This window comes from Passer domesticus, chromosome 20, assembly GCF_036417665.1.
Source record: "Passer domesticus isolate bPasDom1 chromosome 20, bPasDom1.hap1, whole genome shotgun sequence".
NCBI lineage: Eukaryota > Metazoa > Chordata > Aves > Passeriformes > Passeridae > Passer > Passer domesticus.
In genome coordinates, this window is record NC_087493.1 from 4,264,865 (window position 1) to 4,281,369 (window position 16,505).

Sequence of the window (16,505 nt, forward strand, 5' to 3'; positions counted from 1 at the left end):
AACAAAAATCTAAGGAGCATTAACACTTAGGTATGATCTTGAGTGAACAGGAATGTCCAAAATGTGGGAAGGAGGTCGACATGTTGATTTTATCTGAATTAAAAAAAAAAAAAAAAAAAAAAAAGGTATCTTTGTACCAGGCATTATTTTCTGTTTGCACAAGCACTCCATGAATTTGATGGAGATGCCCTGAATCTGACTGGAAATGTAGCAGCCACATGAGGCTTAGTCCTACACCTTTGTGTCTTCTGTCCTCTCCACTTGCTGAAGTTTATGGATTTCCCCTGTTCCCTCTGATCAGAAACACTTCATGTCAGTCCTGGATCAGAGGAACTACAGTTTTGCACCATGGCTGTCACTCGGTTGTGCAAAACCTCTGATCTCTGTCCAGCACAGGGAATAAAATGCAGTTAAATATTGTATCTGCTTGATGCAGCACATCTTTGTGTGCAGATGAAGCTTTTCATGCAAACTTAAAACCCATCAATAAATTTATTTTTATAAAAACCAAAGGGCCCAGTGAGAGCAATGAACAGATTTTTTTCCTGAGTATTAAATTCTCAATATAAGCTGTAACAGAAGGATTTATATTAGTATTAAGCTTTGTCATGCTAATTGCATTATGTTGCCATCTAATAATTTAGATTATGCACATTGTAGAAGTATTATCTGAAACCATTTGTTGTCTCTGAAATGTGAAAGTTCATCTGGAGGGCACACATTGCTGTTTCCTTGGGTTTGCCTCATGTAATGGTGAGGACATGTTTTCTGGGATGAAGTGAATTTTCTTAAGGACCCCTGAAGTTGTCATTTCAGGCTGCTAATTCATTAATATTTGCTTTGCATTTAGGTTTTTCCATCTTGTACACATAGTGCAGTCAGTCATGGAAGAATTTTTCTCCCAGGGTTTTAAATTTAGTTTAATCTGCAACTAAAAAACCACCTCTAGCTGCTTCTTGATCAGCTGTGGAGTCCAGAGTGGCCAAAGTGGCCACCAGGGAGGGAAGGAGGGACCCCTGACTGCCACCAGAGCTCCTGCAGGCCCAGCACCTGACCAGTGTGAGCAAAACTGGGTTTCAAAGGTGTTTTCTTTGCTCCTCATGTCAGTTTTTTACTGGGTTTCAAAGGTGTTTTCTTTGCTCCTCATGTCAGTTTTTTACATGTTTATCATAGCAGATTTTTCTGTCAGCAGGATTAATATTATGCAATTCCATTTGTACCTGGGATTAATTTTAATAATTGTTTTTGATGCAGCCTTACAAAGGCTTAGCTTGCAGTGCCAGAAAAAGCCTCTGTTAATCTGTAGATTGGTATTACAGAGGAAAGGCAGTTTCTTTTCTTCTTCTTTTAAAAAATTACATTACTTGCAGATGAGGAATAATGCCCTTACTCTGCTGCCATCCATGCAAGCAATTTTCCTGGGTGCCTGCTGAAATCCTGATAAACATTGCTCTGGAATACCTTTTCTGAATAGAACATAAGGTCTTTCCAATTTTTTATTTCCTCTGTGGCAATATCAGCCTGCAGAGCTCCCAGCTAAAAGCTGAATCTAAGTGATAAATGATGCAACCAGCAGACAAGTGTCCAACCTCGTGTTGGCAAATTAATTACAGTTGTAATTGCAGTTGTCATTGCAGGGACTCCCTGTACGTGTTTGGTGACTGAATTTTGTGAAATGAGGATGGAGCCAAAACGACACAACTTTTCCCCTTTGTAAAGAACAGAAAAAAAGCTATTTATTTATTAAATTAAGGCTTTTTATGTATTTTTCACTCTTTTGGGGTTTTTTTTGGGGTCTGTTGCTCATGCATATATGTTTTCAGTATAAAACAGACCTGGTAGCAGTCAAGAGGATGAACTTCAGCAATGATGGATGACAGGCACAGCAGCATTGAGGACACCATAAATTTACACTGACTGGGAGCTCTCAGGCTGAGGAGGAGGAGGAGGAAAGAGGAATGTCTGCTGAAGAGTCTTACTTGACCTGTAAAATCAAGAACTGTTACAGTCAGCGTCACAGATGAGGATTCTTGGAGAGTTTGGCCGTGGTTTTGTAGTTTATGTTCCAAATAACAAGGAAAATGAAATATTTATAAAGGTTCATGTTGCCCTAGTGTGGGTGAACACTGCAGTGTTTGCTGCAGCAAGATCTTCATCATCAGAGGCTCCTCTGAGGGGTGTTCTTGCCCACAAAGTGATTTCTGAGAAATAAAAAGCAGGAATCCAAACTCGCCTTCCCTTTGTTGGGAGTACTGTGCCAGCAAAACGTTTCTGTGCAGGCTTTCTTCCAAACCCAGAGCCTTCAGTGTAATCTGGGAAGCTCCTTTACCATCAACAGCCTTGAGAAAAACACTCTCATTAAAGAAGGAGAAGGAAAAATGCTTATTACTGAAATTTGTGTCCATGGATTGGTTTTGGGATGGGCACACTCGAAGTAGCTGGGGGAGGAATTTGCCGTGTTACTCAATGGTTTGGTGAAGCCTTTCTATATTTCCTTTTAGTTTTTCCCCCTTTGAAGAGGGCAGAGTTAATTGCCAGACATTAAATATTTATAGATTTCATTATAATTCATTGCTAAATGCTGTGAGGACTTCTCCTGATGCTGTGTTCAGCCTCATCCAGCTCTGGAGAAACACGGCGATGGCAGCCCTGAGGAAATCCTTCTTCCAGGGCTCCCAGCACTCTGATGTGATTAACAGTCCTTATTGTGTTCAGATTTTTGATTAGAAAACCTCCAAAGGGTCAAATTCGACTCAAGGGACAGATTTGTGTCAATTCTTATTTTTAATATGAGTGTGCCCTCAGCTGTGTTCTCAGTGAAACACTTTTCTCCCTGAGAGTGACATCAAATTTTTGGTTTAAAGCACAAACAGAGCTGCCAGATGTTGGTGGATCAGGAGCCTGTGCTAAAAACCTGTCCTTCTTTCAGGGGTTTTACTGTGTCCCATTAACTTTTTTTTCCACTTTCAATATTGTTTTCTGAATTTTTAATTGGCTAATAAATAGCAACTGCTACATTGGCATGGAAAAATGTTATGGGCCAGACAGCTTGGCTGGGATCTCTGCCATTGTAAGGTCAGGATGTGAGTGCTAAAGCATGTCAGAGCATTTGCACATTCACCCTTAGCTGCCTATTTATGTTTTATACAGAGCAGTAGGATTAGTGACTTCTTACAAAGAGAAATACTGACTTCCCTGTAGAAAGGATCCCAAATGTTCTAAAAATACTAATGAGTCTGATGTCTATATTCCTTGGTCTGCAAAATTTAATGTGCTTGAGTTACTTTTCTGAAGAAGGGTTATTTAGACATATGGAAAAACATCTGTTCCATGCAGAAATAAATAGTGTTTGAGTGGTTATACAATGTAAAAGACCATCCAAGGACTCTGCCTGAGCATCTCCCATGGTGTGATCATGGCTATGATTTATTGAGAGCAGTGTTTTTCGCACTGAGCTGTACATTTGGACATAAACATATTTGAATCAAACCCTTCAATCATTGATGGGATTTGTAGGTAGAGATCTCTCATGGAATTTTTGTCTCTGAAGGACAAAATTCTGCCTGTGTGGTGAAATGTCTGCCTGGTTTATAGGTGGCAACGTTCATACCCCTGAAAACACAGAGCTGAGATGCAGAACAGAACAGAGACATGGGGGTTTAAATTATGCATATTTTACCCTCCCTCCTGCCTTTATTTTGGTGCTTAACCAATGTATAAAATATCAGGCAAGAAAATGAATTATTCAGTGAGTAACTTTGGAGGCAATTTGCTCGGGTGTTTCAGATTCATGTCTGTCTAATAAAGTTTGTCAAATGGAAAGCAGCAGGCCACCCCACAGGTTCTTGTGTGAGGGAGCTGTTGAGTTGTGAAATTCTGACTGATTCTGAACCAAAAATTTCTCAGGCTTTTAAAAAATCGCTGTTTCTGTTTTGGGGTTTTTTGCTCAGTTCAGCGCTGTGTTGCCATTGTCCCAGAATAAACAGGTGGGTCATTTTGTAAAGAGCAGGAAAATTTTAAAATGTATTTATTAGTTTGTGTGTGATTGACTGGGATGTGATACCTGCTGAAACATCAATGCAGGGTTCCAGTGGAGGACGTCCAGAAAAATAACAATGCATGTGCCACTTCTTAACTTGAAATAGAGGTAAAGGAGAGATGCAGAGCTCTGGGGAGTGTCTCACTGATGTTCCCTGATGCTGTGTAATTCCCTGGGACAGACCAACTTCTCCTTGGATTTCCTTCTCACTGCACAGGGAACACCCTCCTGCAGCACTCCGTTCCCACAGACAAATGTGTACAGCAGCTAGTGGGGTTAGCTCCAGCTTTTGGAGCACATGTTGGTGTGTGTATGGCTGCTGCACGTTCCTGTTTGGTAGCAAAGCATCCAGACATAAAAATGTTTTTCCTTGGAGATCTCCTGGAGTGTGCAGCTGCTGCTGTGGGAGGTGGGAAGAAGAGAAGGAGCGATGTAAATAGGTGGGTAAGGGTTTAGTGAGAACAAGTAAGGTGTGCCTTTATAAATTGGTGGGTTCTTCAGCATTTTAGAGGGGAAAACGGAGGAGGAGTGGGAAATGTGAACCAGTTACTACTCAGGGCCTCGCATACTGAATCAGCTCAGAGGAGCAGCTCAGCGAGCTGCATTCCCTGCACGCGCTCACAGCGCCGCTCCCGCTGTGCTCTGGGGGCTTTTGGCAAATCATTTCGGGATTCTGGGCTGGAATCTATCACTCCACAGTTGTAAAAACCTTCATTCAGACCACCTCAGAGAGGAGTGGCTGAGGGCAGGTTTGGCTTTACAAATAAAAGCTGGAGTTGTTTCGGTTTTGCCGTTGGCTGCGGTCAGAAAGTTTGGGGTCAGAAAGACTTTCTGAAGCTTTAATTTGCCAGCAGTGAACTTCATTTAGGGCTGGGATTGCTCCCTAAAGGGTGGCTGGAGCCAGTCCCATTTCCCCCAGAATTCTTGGATCAATGTTCATACAATTCCCTGTAGGAACAGTGTTCCAGCTCCAGCACAAGTTGAATTGTTTGACCTGATGCTTCTGCCCTCAGGGTCACCCCTTTGGCGGAGAAATTGGGCATTTCAGGTGATTTTTGTGATTTTCCTTCACCTCCTTTCATTTTCTGTTTAAGGGAATGAGAGATGGATGGTACAAGCTGCAGCTGAGGATAATGAGGAAAAACAAAGTTGTATCATCTCTATCATGAGCAAGTTGGCCAGTAATGAAATATTTAAGAAATGATGGGAAGATCTTGTACTCAAACATATTGAAAAATTTAAGAAGTGATGAGAAATTATTGCACAGAAATATATTAATGTAGAATAATTCTCACACAACCTGATGTCACACAATTAAGTTCTTTATCACTGCATCCAGCCCCATTGCAGATGCATTGGAAAGCATGGAAACTCTGCTGTAATTTGGAATATTGGACAATTCACCAAATTGTACCTATGGAAAAATAGCAATACTCTTCTGTAGAGCAGGAATTTATTAAAATTACTTCTTGCTTCTGATCAGTTTAACCTGTATTTTGTAATACGTATTCAAGGTGTAAAGGGTGCTCCGTGTTGAAAAGTGTACCTGTTCAACAAATGAATTAACAAATTACAAAATTATAAAGCCAGTAAATGAGGGGGTTTAGGCAAGACATATACAGACTGTCTCTGGCTTTCTAGAATTCCTTTTGAATCCAGACCCCTGGATTTCATCTTTAGTGAAATGATTTGTACACAGCAACATGATGGTGAGTTGTATCTGAAACAAAATCTCTCCCCCTTTCTCCTAGTCATGAATAATTTTCTAACAGGATCTTTTGTTTGTGCACTTTCTGTAATTATACTGCAGTTTCTTCATTAAAAAAGATTGAAGAAAAAATAGCCAGTAAACACCGAGTCCCTTCCGGATTTATGTGTCTTTCTAGTAATTAGGAAATTACAAATCCCTGGGAGTAGAGTCATGCAGCTCTTCTTTCTCCCTTTGCCAACTCAATCAGTTCTATTCTATACAAGAAGAACATGAACAAAAGGCAGCAATCAAAATCAGTTGATTCAATGACCACCTGTTTCTTTTAATTAAAAATAATAATTTTCTGTGAATTCCAGGAGGGGACTGAAAAATCTGTCTTTGAATCATTTTGAACTCTACTCACGTTGTGCTCTTCTATACAATTACAGGGAAGAGACATTTGGTTGAAAAATTTCAATTTTCTTTAAAGACAGGGTTTTTTCTGTTTGTGTACTTTCTTAATTCTCTTTAGAGTTGTAAAGAACAAAAGTGGTCTTATTAGCACAACAGGAAAAGAGATTTTTGTTGTCATTTTTGGCTGGGGTGTCATTTATGACATATAATCATGAAAAACTTTTCTTCTACAGCCGTTGAGGATCAGTCTTCATTTCTGAATGTCATCCCAACCCTCGAGGCCAGGGAGCAATGTCTGGATTTTGAATTTGCTGTGCTGCAGCTGCTTTCAGGTGTTGGTGCAAGTCTGGCAGAGGCACAGCAGGGTTTGCAAAGGTTAAATCACCTGTATTTTTGCTATTTTTGCTCAGTCTTTATTTCCCTACCCCACCAGTACCTTACACTGTTGCTGTAGAGTTGAATACAACTCTATTTATGCTCTGAGCACCTCCCAGTAGGTTCAGGTTTCCCATCCTGCAGGTGTCAGTGGAATGAATGAATGAATTCTTTCTCCAAGTTATTCCTTTGAGTCACTCTGAACTTCACATTCTGCCTGGAGGAAGATTCCTGGAAAGAGCCTGGGTGTAATTCCTCACCACGTAGGGAAGCACACTCATGCCATTCCTGTCCTCCTCCACTGCAGGAAGGAGCTCTTGGTGTGTCAGCCTGGAAAAAAAAATTTATTTGGGTGCTTGGCAGGTGATTTGGAGCTCTGAAGTGTCTTGCAGCTGGGGAGGAGTAACCCCATGAACCAAACCCTGCTGATTTCCCCCACTTTGAGCCCAGTTTGAGCTCAGGAGTCTCAGAGATCCCAGCCAGCCTCAGCCCTTCTGGGATATTTTTGATTTTGAGGCAGTAGAAGTCCAATTTTGAAGTCCGGTCTTTTATTTCACTTTCCTGAAAGGAATAAAACTTTTCTGCACTGCAGGTCTGAGAGGAAAAATATCAAACAAACTTTAAACATTTTTACATTTTATATTAAAAAATTGTATGATCTTAATCATTCCCAAGAGCCTCAGATTCTCTTTGCTCCCAGTCTCACTCAGCCAGGGAAGAACAAAGCTGGTGAGCATTTAAACAAAGGACTTTTTCCTCTTCCTTGCTCTGGTGACAGAAACCATATTTTAAACTCTGGAAGTTATTTCCAGTAGGCACATCTGGCTCCTTGGCTCTTGCAGCTTCAAAGCTGAAGCTGTTTTCTTAAATTAAAATGCAGAGCAAATCACCAATCAATATTTTTGTTTTCTCAGTGCAAAAATAAATAGCAAACAGAGGAAAATGTCTCAGACAGGTGTGGGATCTGAGCAGGATCCTGGATATTGTAGTCACTGCTTGCAAGGTATTTAAAAAGCTGGAGAGCTCCAGAACTGAGAGGGAAATTTGCCTGAGGACAGCGTGGGCTGAATGTAGGATTTGGCTCGGTACAGAGCAAACCACACTCAAATATATTCTCAAGTATGTTTTATTAACTGGGAATTCACTCAGGGAAGTTGGAGCTGTTTTAAGGGAAATATGTACAAATATGTGCAGTACAAATTGCAGTGGTTTCATCGATCTGCTGCAGCAGATCCATGCTTCTGAGGATATTTGGAGGGGGGACAAGGAAGGATGTAGGATCCAGTGGTGCTGCCACAGCAGGGAATTAAAGGCTGTGTTTTAAAGTGGGGAAAACACCTGCCAGTCCTTCTGGGCTTTTCCCTTGGTAAAGAGGAACACTGACCTCCTGTCTCTTGCAACAATTTGTGAGTTGTTTTGCATGTATGGAATATATTGTCACCCCTGTTTTCAGTAGAAACACAAACATGCCACAATTTGTGCTACTGACATTCAGGAATTACTTTTTTTCTTTTGTCTAAGTGAAGTAGTTTGAAAATGTTAAGCTTTTTTTCCCCTGTACACCTTTTAAATTAGTAACTACATATATATATATATGAAAGTTTGACTGGGGATGAAGAATAATCTTGTGGTTCTGTTATGGAAATACAATATGGAAATTTGGGTACATTTGCATTTCTTTACACAAAATTGTTCTTTGTTGTAGTAGGCCCTGATACAAACTGAGTACCTCACAACTCATCTGCAGAACTCCTTTAAGGTTTTTTTTGTAATGAAAAATATAATTCTCTGCTTCTCCAAAAATGTTTTTGCACTTGCACTTTTGCATTTTCTGCTTCTTCATGATCATAAAAACAGCTGTTCAGGTAGGAGAAAAAAAATCCTTTCCTAACCATAGGCAATTTTTAATAAGTTAATTTTATCTCCTGCCTAACACATTGTTACCATTCACGTGTTGGCATTATGACTGAAAATGGTCCTTTTTCCTCACACCTCAGTCACCACCCCGGGCTCTGGCACTGACAGGTCACAGAGTCACAGAATGGTTTGGGTTAAAAGGGACCTTAAAGCCCATCCAGTGCCACCCCTGCCAAGGCAGGGACACATTTCACTGTCCCAGGCTGCTCCCAGCCCTGTCCAGCCTGGCCTTGGGCACTGCCAGGGATCCAGGGGCAGCCAGAGCTGTGCAAGGGCCTGCCCACCCTCACAGGGAACAATTCCTAATTCCCAATGTCCCGTCCATCCCTGCCCTCTGGCAGTTTGAATCCATTCCCTGTGTCCTGTCCCTCCAAGCCTTGTCCCCAGTCCCTCTGCAGCTCTCCTGGAGCCCCTTTGGGCTCTGAGCTCTCCCTGGATCCTTCTCCTCTCCAGGTGAGCACCACCAGCCTGGCTCCAGCCCTGGGGTCATCCCGGTGCCTCCCCTGGGCTCTCTCCAGCAGCTCCAGCTCCCTCCTGTGCTGGCCCAGGGCTGGGGCAGCTCTGCAGGTGGGGTCTCAGCTGAGGGGCAGAGGCAGAACCGCTCCCCTGCTGCCCACCCCGGGGATCAGAGCCAGGGCAGGGTGGATCCTTGGCCCTCCTGGCACAGCTGTTGGCACAGTCAAGCTGCATCCCATGAAAAAAAGCTCCCAAGTAATAAAGAATCTGATGTGAAACCTCCAGTGCTGCACCATCGCGCAAAGTGGGGTTTGTATGTTTTCAAATTAAAGGCAATGTGGTGATTTAATGCCTGCAGAATTATAGCAGGTTCAGTGTTGCTATCAGGGGGAATAAAATCCTGCTCAAAAGGGAGCTTTTAGGCAGAATTCTGAGCTGTAATGCTCCTGAGCTGTTTTGTGCTGTGTTAAGGCACAGTGTGACATGTGCTGCTGGTTAACCATGCACTTTCAATTATTGCACACCCCCGCCTCAGAGACACAGAAATTATGGAATGATTCCTCACAGGGGGGTGCTTCCATTGCTGTTCAATAAAGGAAATGGGCTCATTTGTGCTAAACAAAGGAGGAAGGCAGGGATGGTGGCGGGGGGCAGGATGCTTCTCAGAGGCAGTGGATGGATGGAATAATGTGTGGGGTTTGGGGAGATGCCTCTGTGTTCTTCTGCTTCCCTCTGCTGGAGTGTGGCAGGATTCCTGGCTGAACCCCTCTGAGCAAGTCATTTCTGCAAACTCATTTTTTGTTTTGTTTCTGCTCCACTTTTGGGTTTTCCAGTCGTTCCACCTGGTGCCAGTGTGTGTAACCCTCTCCTGGTGGATCCCTCCCTCTGTGGCTGCTCCTCTCTGTAATCACATCTCAGTTTATTCTGGTTTTTGCAGAGCTTCATGGGGTGTAGATGCCTGGTTCATCTTTACAGGGATGCTATACCCATGTGTGTCATTGCAGGCTCTGAAACCCCAGTCTATTAGAAAGCAAGCAAATGCAGAGCTAAATTTTTGCCAATTCAAAGGTTTTTCAAATAAAAATACCTAAATGTCTGTGATGTCAATTGCCCAGAAGTTTTTATCCCGTTTAATTACACTGTATTGCATTAAGTTGTACTTATAAAAATGGAGGACTGGAGAATTCACTTTTTAGCAGGAAAATAACACAAATTTTAATAGAGCACATCATCTATCACTACTGAACAGGTACTTGCCCAGTGCTTTCCCAGTGCCACTTCCCCCCCTCAGAACTTTGATGGATTTTGGAAACAGAAGTAGGTTTTCCCTTTAGAGTTTCACAATTAATCTATGCCAAGTTTAATGCAAAGTTCAATTCTCTTGCAAATAGCAGCCATTATTTGGCAGTTCATCTGTCAGATCCTGGCTTGGCTCCCTGTGTTTACTACAAAATGGGGCTGCCAGCTCTGCTTTGGGAATTATTGAAAGTTTACATTGATGAAAAAGGGATATTTGAAGAAAATTTAGAGGAGTTTTCCTTTAGCTCCATAGTTTGCCTTTAGCCACAAAAATGCTAAGGATAAGATGATTTCCTCTATGATGCACATAAGTTCATTAATGCATATTTAACACTGGGAAGTATGAACCTGTATTAAGAGCGGATAAAATAATTGCTGTTAATACAAGTAATTACAGCTGGCAATGTAGTAATTATTATTAATATGATTGCATATAATTCAAGTAGGAGGTATAGATTCAAGGGTAGTTCTCAGTGCATGAGAAATCCTTGTAAATATGGGAATAAGATGAAAAATTTTGTCATTTGTGATGGGTTGATAGTGATCTTTTGGCTTTCTCTAGATGGTCTTGGACTTGCTTCCTAAATAAGAATATCTTCTGGACTTCAAATTATATAAAAAAACAAACCAAAAAAACATGGCATTGAAGCAGAAAATAGGATAAAACACTGATGAAGAGTGTACTCTCTTATGTGGCAGGCTTTAAATGTTTTTTAGGACATTCTATTAAAGGGATCTTTAAAGAGAGATTTCCTACAAAGTTTCCAGTTCAAGAGTAGTTTTGGTACTATTTTCCATTGTCCTCTTCTTGTAATGAAGGGCTTTGTGTGTGCATATGGAATAATAATAGCTAATAATAGTCAGAACATTTTGCTTCTCCTTACAAAATCTAATTCATATTGTTGATTTGAAAGGCCCCACAGAGGAATTTTAAACAAGGATAGAAAACTAAGATTCAGTATAGAAAGCAAGCATGGGTTCAGATGATACAGATTGAGTCCTGCAGGGCCAACTCCAAAGTTTGATTCAACTTGATTTATTTAGTCATGTGACTGGTTTTTGTTGTTTTCTAAGAATGCTTTTCCTGGGATTTTGTAGCCACACAGAGCCTTGTTGTCAGCCATGAGCCCTCACTTGTGCTGGTTCTCAGCAAGTGCAGAACATTGTCCTTACATGTCACAACATTTGTAAGCCACACACACCCCTGCTTAACTTAATTACAGGCACATTCCATTGTTTGGAGTGAAATTATTTGGCAGCGTTCCATAATTTCAGTATAATATGCAGGTTCCATGTATTTAGTAGGCATTGACTGTAATAATTTCCTTCCCCTCTATACCATTACTTTATTCTCATAAACAGCACTTGTGCCAGATGTCAAACACAACTTTAAACTCTGTTTATTCAGGGTCATTCTTAGGAGCTGTGGCTTTTGTCCTTCTCAGCCACAGATGTCTCACCAGAGTCATGTTTAAGTGTAGATGTTTATAAGGCAACAAGTCCCCTTCTGTCATCTAAACAAAACAATTTCGGGAAGAATTAGCTTCCCAACTGTGGTTTAAATTGTTTGGAAGGCACATAGTCACTGAGCCACCAGAGAGCCCTTCTGCACAGCCACGTTCCCATGACCCTGAGCCACCAGGCCTGTGGCTGTGCCTTTAATAAATAATGAAACAGATGTTCTCTGGAGCCCTGGCTGTCACTCCATTGAGGTTCACTGTGTTTACAAAATAAATACACTTGGTAGCAGTTTGCATTTCGTGTCTCAGGCTGTACAATTATTGAAATTGTACAGAATTGAGCAGAATTATTGAAATAGTTTCAAGTTGAATTTGTGATGTAAAGTCTTTACTTGTTATCCTGAGTGCTCTATGATTTCCTTCCACACAGTGAAAAGTAGTGGTTATAGATTACTGAAAAACTCAGAATCAATACCAATTAATTCACAGGAAGAATGCTACCAAAACACTAAAAACCTTCACAAAGGGTAATATGGCAAAATAGTAAAATTTGAAGGCAAAGTTTTGCCTTCTCATAGTCATATTTTTGTGAGAATTACTAATCAAAGCTCCCAAATTTCTTCAGAAAGAACTTATATTAGAGAGATCTTTTCATTTTGAGGAAATAGTCAGGAGGTTTTCCCTTTTAAGTAACATGCTGGGCTTCCCTTTTGATTTTTGGAAAGCTTTGATTGGCAGGTAAATTTTAAAAATCAGTATATTTATAAGACAATTTAACAGTTCTTACCCAATACAAAGGTATAATACAAAATGTGGACAGAAGGGAAACATTTTAATGTCTCGTTTTGCTGCTGAGTTTTCCTTGAGGCTGTTTCAGACCTGGCATTTCATGATGTCCAAGGTCTTTCTGAAAAGAGTGTTAGCAAGGATGGATTGCTAAAATCCCCAGTGTGGATTTTAATGAAGAGTCACTGCTCCCCCCAGTTTCTGACCTGGGCTGTGCAGGGATTTTTCTGACTAAAGTGCAGCTGGAGCAGGGAAGGGTCATGAAGGATTTGAGGAGAAGAGGGTGTGCACAGGACAGGGCCATCACCACGTTTGCTTTGGCATTGCACATCTGGAGCTCTGGGATGAGCCTGGCATGGGTGAACATATGGAAAATGTGGTTTCTTCCACTGAAATAAATGTTCCTGGTTTTCCAGAGGGGATCCTTCCTCCTACAGAAACAGCAGATGCCTTTGGATGTGTCAAGTGTTTAAGTGATTTGGGTGATTCCCTTTCACTGGGCCTAAATTAGGAAACATTTCCAAGCTGTTGGTGGCCTTAAAATGTCCTCACTCTTTTAGGTTTCTCTGCTCAAAAATCAGATGGGAACAGCAATCTCTGTAAAATATTTACCATGTGCCAAGTTAGAATTCATTCCTTTTCATTCACAACAATAGAGATTATAAAGTTGCAGCGTTTCAAGATGATCCCATCTGTAAAATCCTGATTTTACAGTCGTTGGACTGTGTTCCAGATTAGCCCATGAACAGTTTCTTCCCAGTTCTCCTGCTGTATTTTGTGTCACATTTCAGAACAGTGACAATAACACTCTGTAATTAGTCTGTGAGTCTTCAGCCACAGACTGAACACTGCCATTAAACTTTATGTATGTGAGCAGTCAGTAAATGAATTTTAGTGTCCATAAATCATGGCAACAAGCCTGAGCTGACACATTTTTTCTTACAGGACCATAAAAAGGAGAATTAGGAACTGAGGGCAACGTGCCTGTGCCAATGCAGGTACCACTGTGAACAAGCTACACACTGAAATGTATTTTCCTGCAGCATACTTTGCAAAGCTGGAAAGCTTTTGGTATTTGAAGTAACAAATTAAAGGCATGTCAATTTATCTTTCGAGACTTAGAATCTGTGTTTGTTTTCCCTGCAGGATCCCAGAAGCAAGCACAAGTTCAAGATCCACACCTATGGGAGCCCCACCTTCTGTGACCACTGTGGGTCCCTGCTCTACGGGCTCCTGCACCAGGGGATGAAATGTGACAGTGAGTGAAGTTTCCTTCTGCTGCCAAAGGGGTGCTCTGGAAGGGGAGTGGAAGCCCTGGATAACAGCTTCTTACTTCGTTTCTCTGGAAAACACAATTTCAAATGTCAGCTATTTATAGTCCTGGTATATTTCAAGTGGATATTTCAGTACTGTAATAACTTGGTAATTAAAATCACCTCTTCTGCTGAGAACATGGTGTACTCAGTTTGATGTGGCTGAAGAGCCTTTGTCATGGCAGTTCTGAGAAAGCTGTCTGGGTGAATTCACTCTCAAAGACTGGAGTTTCAGTTCAGTTTCTAGTCAGGGTCTGGTGTTTTCCTTGTGTTTAATTTGGAAAACTCCCACTATCAAAACCTAATAATCAATTAAACCTGCCTTCCTTCATTGCTGACGTGAATGCTCTGGTTTTTAGTCATATTCCCAACAAGTCTTTATTCCATTTTCACTTTCCCCCCACTTGCATTTCATTAATGATATGTTTAGCTTTCTGAAGTAGATGATTTTATTTTCTGTTGTATTAACCCTCTACAGAACATACTGCAAGATGGGAACCAGCCGTGGCATTTGATTGAAAACCAGGCAGCTGTAATCTGAAAGTCTTGCCAATAATTAAGCATTTATTCTTAATTGTCACTTTTAATAGATTTTCACTAAATTTTTATCTTCTCATGGGTGTCTGAACCATTTTTATGTCCACAGCCTGTGACATGAACGTTCACAAGCAATGTGTGATAAACGTCCCAAGCCTCTGTGGCATGGACCACACAGAGAAGAGAGGAAGGATTTATCTGAAGGCTGAAGTCACTGGTGACAAACTGGAAGTTACAGGTAAACAGCTCATTTCTGAGTGTTTCAGGTTTTACAAATGTGGGATACACACTGTGAGTTTGTGTACCTTGGTCAGATCTTTGTGCATTGAAGCTGCTGATGGAGAATTTTCTTCCAGACGTGAGAGGATTTCATACAGCATGGCTTTGGATCGAGAAAATCTATTAAGTTGTGTTCATAAAAATAAGTAGAAAAAAGGAAATATGTAGTAACAGCTTTAAAAACTTAGAAATATTACTTAGAAAATCACTGTATTGTCAGTTTTCCTTGTCAGAAGCAGCCCAGCAGGACGAGTTGCTGCTCAGGAAGTTACCCATCATCTTCAGAGCATGAGAGATACACTAAACCTCCATCAGCTGAGGAGATGTTTCCTGTATTTGAGAGTATTGAATAAACAAAGCCAACTGGGATTCAATCCCAAATACCACTCCCAGTGAGTTTTAAAATAAAAAGAGATAGTTCTCACATTCTATAAGTTTAAGGTTACCAAGATGGGGAGGAGGCAGAGAAAGGAGGGAAGGAGAGGGTGGCAGTTCCTTTCCTTGGAAGCATTTCCCTGGGATTTTGAATAAGCTGTGCCTGTGCACACCCACGCCCCCACAGACCCATCCCAAGGCTGGAATTCCAGAACACACTCCATGAAACCAGAACAGGGCACAGTGCCTGTTGGGGCCTGTTTGGTGTTGTGAAATGGAATTGAATTTGGGGGAAAAGTCAGAGCAGGACAAAGTTGGAGGTTTCTTAGAACATCTCCTTTGCATAGAGAAAATCAGACAGGCCATCACTAAATTTTCACAGCTTCCAGACCCAGCAAACTACCCTGCTGACATTATTCCTCCATGCCTTCGTTCTCTCTAAATCAAATACCTCCATATTCTCCTGTCAAAGCCTGTAAAATGCATTGAAAATGAGAAGTTTGATAAAATTTAGTTGGAAAGGATCAGAATAGATCCCAAGTGATGCTTAATTGTGGCTTAACTTTTCAAAGAGCTTCCTGTCAACGTGGGAGGGGGAAATTTGTCCAAGGTACTGTCATTAGCAGAAGGTGGTTTCACTTAGTAATGAGGCGTTTCAGAGATGGTGATGCAGCTTCTAAAAGTAATTGTACCATGAGAGGGAATTAATTTAAAAATCATCCGAGTGACAAAATTTAATATTTGCTTTATTCTGGGCCGCTTTGCAGCAAGGCTCTTAAATATGGCTTAAACTTTCTGCAATAATGCACATAATTTGACAAATAACATGTGCTTATTTCCTGATGATTCAGTTGGGGTTTAATCCTTTTATGGACAGGAGCATTTATCACAAGTCATTGTGGAAGCAAGGCACTGTAAAGTGATTATACAAACAAGGATTCTTTTAGTTCACAGTTTTATTTGAAAAGGTCTTGTCTGAGAGGTGAACGTGGTAAAATTGTAACAGATATTTTACAAGTTTTCTCCACAGGCTCTTTTAGGTGTGAGTGTACTTGGCAAATGGCAGTTCTATTGTGTTTATAAATAAAACATTTCCATCCCCCAATTAAGTAGGTTTCTGGACAACAAGGAGAATATTTACTATAACTTTGTTATGTATAAAACAATTACAGTGCTGCTGTTGTGGGTGAGGCTTGTCAGCACTTCCAAGCTTGCTTTAAATAAAAATGAAAATTGTCCGGAAAGCAAGCTGCTTTTTTGGTTTTTTACATAAAAAATGCCATATGGACCGAGCCAAAATGACATTTCAGGTGCCTTTTGCGTTTGTTCAACTGATAAGGAAATTAGCAATTGCCAGTTCATGGACATATTACAAAATGCAAAAATATTCTCCTAGGATGGCATTGCTTCTAAAATACTTGCTGACAAAACCTTTGTAAGAATTTGCAGTTCTCAGAGCTCCAAAGCACAACATCACTGCCTTCAGCTTTGGGAAAGGAGGTGAATTAATTGTCCAGGAGGTTTAGGAACAGCAGGAAAAATAACCAATGATTGACTGTTTGCTT

At 40.9% G+C, this 16,505-nt stretch overlaps 1 protein-coding gene across 2 annotated transcripts in view; it reads left to right on the forward strand.

Annotated features, from left to right (window-relative positions):
- The window catches only part of PRKCA (protein kinase C alpha), a 146,175-nt gene that overhangs the window by 78,764 nt on the left and 50,906 nt on the right, over positions 1 to 16,505 (forward strand). For both annotated transcript variants that reach the window (XM_064395256.1, XM_064395255.1), the window contains exons 4-5: positions 13,583 to 13,694; positions 14,396 to 14,524. In XM_064395256.1, coding sequence (XP_064251326.1) covers positions 13,583 to 13,694; positions 14,396 to 14,524 — 241 coding nt within the window. The remainder of the gene's footprint in view (positions 1 to 13,582; positions 13,695 to 14,395; positions 14,525 to 16,505) is intronic.